Genomic DNA, 6098 nt, shown 5'->3' with positions numbered 1-6098 from the left:
ATACATAGAGGGTTGGACATATGTTGTACATAAGATGTGTCGTACATATATGATATGTTTGATAAACTAGTTAGTAACTGAAAGTTGATATTTGAAAGTTATAGAATAGTATAATTTTATTTGTATAAAAATATTTGTCAAAAGGAACTATAAGTTTTTGAAACATGTAAAATGATATAAAACATAAAAGTTAAAGTTAAAAGATAAACACTCCTACAAAGTTTTTTAAAACTTGTTGAAATATTTTTATATTATGATATTTTTGTTTAAAATAAAACCCTTAAAGTTGTACTTCCAAACTAAACACTTTTCTTTAACTCAATTTTTTTAGAAAATTTAAAAACTAAGAATTCTCAAAAACTAGTTGAGTACTACATACTTTAAGAAATTATTTATAATAGTACAACATTTACATATCAAATATTAAAATTTAAATAAAAATATTCAGTTAGATTAACAATAATAATTTAATTGAAAGGTTGAATTGATGAAAAATTGAACTTTAGACATCACTACAAGAGTACTTCCTTCTTTAAGAAAAAAAATCTTTGTTAACATTTTAACTTATTGTTTTATAGATGATTAATTTATTGTTTTATAGATAATTAATATATGTTTGCTACAATTCAATATGCATCAAACTTTTGTATCTAGTTTTGTTTCATATGTTGGATTAGTGTCGAAGTCAATAACTATTTTGGTATGTACTTGACCTGATTATGAGCATGGTCCTTTTGGGTTGCCTTCACAATAACAATATGTAGGATGAATTAAGGAGAGAAAGGATTAATTATGATTTATTAATATATTATAAGAATAATATATTAAAGGAGAAATCATATTGTTTAATTAATATTAGTCAAGAATTAATTAATTATTAATTTTGTAACTAAAAGAGATTAATTAAACTTAGGGGTCTGGAGTTGTAATTATAAGATAATTACAATTAGGCTATGGATCACCTAATAATATATAGGTTGGACGAATTCTATGGGAAACCCATAAGGAATTCGTCCAAGGGATATGTTAAAGGAGTCCATGGGCTGCTTAGGGTCTGAGCAGTCAGATTAAGGTTTCCTAGTTGCAAACTCTAATAGCCTACATGTATATAATGGACCCCTATGCCCCAAAAACGTGGCTAAGTGTTCCTTTAGGGGTTGTAGCAGTTTTTGGTGCCTCCTCTCTCCTCCCTCTTCATCCAAATTTCCAAATTGCTTAGTGGTGTTTGTGACTCTATTAGAGGTGCAACACTTGAGGCATTAAACTTTCTGAAGCCAATGATTGATTGTTATTGCTATATAACAATCAAAGGTAAGATCTAAACCCTAATTTCAGTTATAGTTTATTAGATCTAGGGTTTATGGCTTTGGATTATCAATTGCATGTTCATTAGACAAATTAGATCCAAAACTATTAGGGTTTGCATATACACCATATGATTGATGTTTTGCTCAAAACCCGTCATCATATTATCCAAGTTTGTAAATGGGCTTGAGTATTGAAGTAAATATATTAATTCCAAACATTACATATAACATATGTGTAATAGAATTATAATTTCACAACAATTCCCAAAATATGCCATTTTTGTGTATATTTTTATTTGAATCAAACTAGTGCATTATGTAAATGGTGAGGCATTTGTGTACCTTATGCCTAACAAATCGTTAGAGACACAGGATCGATATGTGCTTATTAATAGACTCAAGAAAACCTTCCATGTGCTTAAAGTAAAAGGATAAAGGTGTCATCTAAGATATGGTATGGGCAACACTACAAGAATATGCTCACCATACCCCTATGGTGAGTCTCCATAACAAGGTAATTTCATTTTAAGCATGTAAAAATGTGTCGAATTTTTCTAATTTGAGTTGGTTTGACTAGTTTATTTAGATCATAAAATTATGGCCAAAGTAAAATTAAAAGAAAATAATGACAAGGGATTTGAACTCTTGTTCTTTAGTAATATCACTTAAAGCTAACAACTAAAAAATACAAACATCTACAATTAATTTTAATACATTATTGATTATACACTTTAGTTTGTCAAAATTTACCAATTTCTTAATACAAACTTGTTGTAAAACATAAATTTTGGATTTGATTTTATTTTTCTAATGGACCTGCCCAACAGGAAATCTCCACGTTAACGAAAGTAACTTATGTTGCTTTAGTTTTAGATAAATCTATGCATACTCCTAACTATATGTATATTGTGACTATTATGTCATCATCGTAAGCATGTATTGAATGATCGTAATCACAAAATAAGGGTGTGCAATGATCACTCTAAACTATGATTTCACATTCTTCATTACGTGTAAAACAAGAAGTGTTATTTTCTTTCCTATTGAAATGATTGTTGTTATGTTGAAGATTATTGTAAGGAGTATTTTTATATTCATTATATGGGTGTGTTTGAGGGTAGAGTTCTAACTTTTTAGCTTTTAACAAAAAAAAACTCATTTAAACAAATAGTTTTGTTTGAGAGTATGAACTTTTTTGCTTTTATTTAAATAAAAAACTCTAAATTTAAAAACTATTTCATATAGATTTAAGAAAAAACTATTAGATTTTTATTTTTTAGATATGCCCTTAAAAATTTATTTATATATTTTTCTTCTTTAAAAAATTATCTTTTTATATAATTTCATATATTTCAAAAGCTTCCAATTATTTTGCTAAACGTTCATATAACAAATAAAAGCTATATATATATATATATATATATATATATATATATATATATATATATATATATATATATATATATATAATCATCTATTTTTTCATTGTGTATTGAGCAAAACACAGCCTTTTAGTTTTCTAGGTAATGCTCGTGTACAAGGAATCTACCGATCACGTTTATTTGATTTTTGTTTTGTTACCTTTACAAGATTATAATTGAACATTCTTTTAAGAATAGATTTATGTGATTATAACTCAATACACCTTTTGTATTAATATGTTTTTAGTTTTTTCAATATGATTTTTTTCTTATAAAAATAACAAATATAAAATTAAACGTGATGACCAAAACTAAAATTATTATGTATTTAGGATTTAAAGTTTATTAAGAGAACCTAATTTTTTTTTTCCTTATGAAAATTTAACAATACTTTATCATTGTTCTAAATAATAAAACTTTAAAAGCAAACTGTACTAGAAGAAATACATTTTCAAGCAATTTTTATTGAAAATGAGTATATGGAATAAGATTTTTAGAGAATGTTCCACGTTTGCAGGTGTATTAGTTCATCTATCAAAATAAAACACCATGAAAAATAAAAAGTACTTCTCGGTGCCAAGATAAGATGTAGCTTAATGATAATGTCCTAACCCAAATATGACTTATAAGTTGTAGTGAATATTGTGTCGTATATACGATCATGCTAAAAAAAATTAGCATCCTGTTTCGGACACGAATTTCATGTTTAGGAAATGATTGGCATGTGCAGACATTTATATGTGTTTCATACATTTTATTCGTGTTCTATACTAGTTTTAAATGTTCATATTATGAATATAACTAGAAAAATACCTAAGTATTAATAAAAAAACTTCAAGAAAATATTTTCATCAAAAAGTTTACTACATTCTGGACTTGTTGTACACGTTCCGATAAAGATCTTCATATTTCGAACTTGTTTAAATCGATGATATGTTGCAACAAAACTTATTAAAGAGAACTTATCCATAATATTGTCTATCATTTATTATAAGAATCCATATTCTTAAAATAAATCAAGAGTTTGAAATGCTACTCCGAATACTTGTTGTTTCATTCCGAAAATTGCAGATCGGGTATCCGATCAAAATCAGACCAATATAGTACCAATCCATTTGATAGAAATTTTGTATTTTTGCTTCTTAGATTGGAAATCTCATATTGTAATCCCGACGATTTTTACTAATCTAGTGATATTAATTTCTAACTAACAGTTTACCATTTTTTTAAAAAAAATTCTTTAATTTTAATTAAAAAGATTATTGGTTTAATCAATATCTTTATAAAACTTGTTTTAGAAATTGATTTTAAATTATTTTTCCATCGATAGGCATGAAAATAACTTCCCTTCATAAGTTCATATATAACAATCCGTATTGAAGTCTCATTCCTCCTCAGTCCTCCGTCTTCACACACTTTCACACTCAAACACACACTACCCAAATTCAAAATCCCCAATCATTCAGTCAAGTTTCTTCAAACTCCATATATAATTCCCACTAATTCCCCAATTCCAACAGGGGATTTCTCGTTTCACCCTTAAATCCATCAAATCCAACCGATTTCGTACCCAGATCTAATCGAAGAATGGGGAAAGGAGGAGCCTTGAGCGAAGGTGTATTGAGGAAAATCATACTCTCCTACACATACGTCGCGATTTGGATCTTCTTAAGCTTCACTGTAATCGTCTACAACAAATACATCTTGGATCGAAAGATGTACAATTGGCCTTACCCGATCTCACTAACCATGATTCACATGGGGTTTTGTTCTTCATTAGCTTACGTTCTCGTCAATGTCCTCAAAGTCGTCGAACCAGTTCAAATGAGTCGCGATGTTTATCTGAAATCCGTCGTCCCAATCGGTTTGCTTTACTCTCTTAGCTTATGGCTCTCCAATTCCGCTTACATTTATCTCTCTGTGTCCTTTATTCAAATGCTTAAAGCCCTAATGCCTGTCGCCGTTTATTCAATCGGCGTTTTACTCAAAAAAGAGAGTTTCAAAGGCCAAACCATGAGCAACATGCTTTCGATCTCATTCGGCGTTGCGATTGCTGCTTATGGTGAAGCCCAATTCAATACATGGGGTGTTACGTTACAGTTAGGCGCTGTTTGTTTCGAAGCTACTCGATTAGTTCTGATCCAAATCCTATTAACCTCAAAAGGAATCACATTCAATCCAATCACCTCCCTCTACTACGTCGCCCCTTGTTGTTTAGCTTTCTTATCAATTCCATGGATGATTGTCGAGTTCCCTAAACTAAGAGACACATCAAGTTTCCATTTTGATTACTTAATCTTCGGGACAAACTCCGTGTGTGCTTTTGCATTGAATCTTGCTGTGTTCTTACTTGTCGGCAAGACTTCAGCTTTAACCATGAATGTTGCTGGGGTTGTTAAAGATTGGTTGTTGATTGCATTTTCATGGTCTGTGATTAAGGATACTGTGACACCCATCAATCTTTTTGGTTACGTGATTGCTTTCATGGGTGTTGCTTATTACAATCACGCAAAGTTGCAGGCTCTTAAAGCTAAGGAATCAGAGAAGAAAGCATCACAGCCTGATGATGAATCTGGGAAGTTATTGGAGGACAGAGAAACTGAAAAATCAACCAGGAAAAATGAGTCTGATAATTGATATCAAAGGAGTAGAGAGAGTTATTTAGGTACTTATTTATAATTTATCTCGTTTTTATGTTTGTGTTTTGTTTTGTCCCTTCATATTCTTGGGCTTTTGAGTTCAAGAAACTAAGAAAAGACTTGAATCTTTTGATATGTGAGTGATACATATTTATGAATCATGTTTCTTTTCTGTATTAAGCTCGATTATTATCCTATTATTTGATAATTCATTACCCAATTGATTCTTGAAGATTGATTGTGAGGTCACCATGGATTTATTTAACAGTTGAACTTTTGGTTAACAATGCGTATTATACAGCTTTTAAACAAATATGGTGGTTTTTAGTTTTTGTATATTTCAGGATTTGGCATCTGATTCTTTGTTTGTTTCTACATGATAGTTTATTGTTTATTATGTTTTTTTCAAAGAAAACAAATGGAGGCTTTTGGTTTAAGTGTAAACTTAACCGAAGTATATTCGTATCTTGGAGAAAAAAATGTTGTGTTAATACACGTGTTGGGTCACCTGTTTTTTCAAAGTTGCTAGAAAACAAGGAATAAATGCAAGAAATAATAATGTACTTTTACTTATTTGTGTATTATAGCATCCTACTTTAGTTTCATTATATTCTATTGTAATAGTAAAAATGAAAGTATGATGCCACTAAAAAGAACATAACAATGATGTGTTCACATGATGATGATGATGATACATCAGTGGGCCCAGGTGGTGTCTTTATGCATAGATG

At 29.5% G+C, this 6098-nt stretch overlaps 1 protein-coding gene across 1 annotated transcript; it reads left to right on the top strand.

Moving 5' to 3' along the window:
- The first annotated feature begins 4094 nt into the window (after positions 1–4094).
- LOC111893329 (probable sugar phosphate/phosphate translocator At2g25520) lies at positions 4095–5547 on the top strand. The gene has a single exon (XM_023889389.3). It carries the CDS (start codon positions 4316–4318, stop codon positions 5363–5365), a length of 1050 nt encoding a protein of 349 aa, XP_023745157.1. The 5' UTR covers positions 4095–4315; the 3' UTR covers positions 5366–5547.
- Positions 5548–6098: the final 551 nt, after the last annotated feature.

The sequence above is a fragment of the Lactuca sativa genome, chromosome 7 (assembly GCF_002870075.4).
Source record: "Lactuca sativa cultivar Salinas chromosome 7, Lsat_Salinas_v11, whole genome shotgun sequence".
Classification (NCBI taxonomy): domain Eukaryota; kingdom Viridiplantae; phylum Streptophyta; class Magnoliopsida; order Asterales; family Asteraceae; genus Lactuca; species Lactuca sativa.
The sequence above is the reverse complement of the archived record's forward strand: the minus strand, read 5'-3'. Positions and strand labels throughout refer to the sequence as shown.

Excerpts from the sequence above, each read along its gene's own strand:
- LOC111893329 (XM_023889389.3), top strand. The coding sequence starts at position 4,316 with ATGGGGAAAGGAGGAGCCTTGAGCGAAGGTGTATTGAGGAAAATCATA.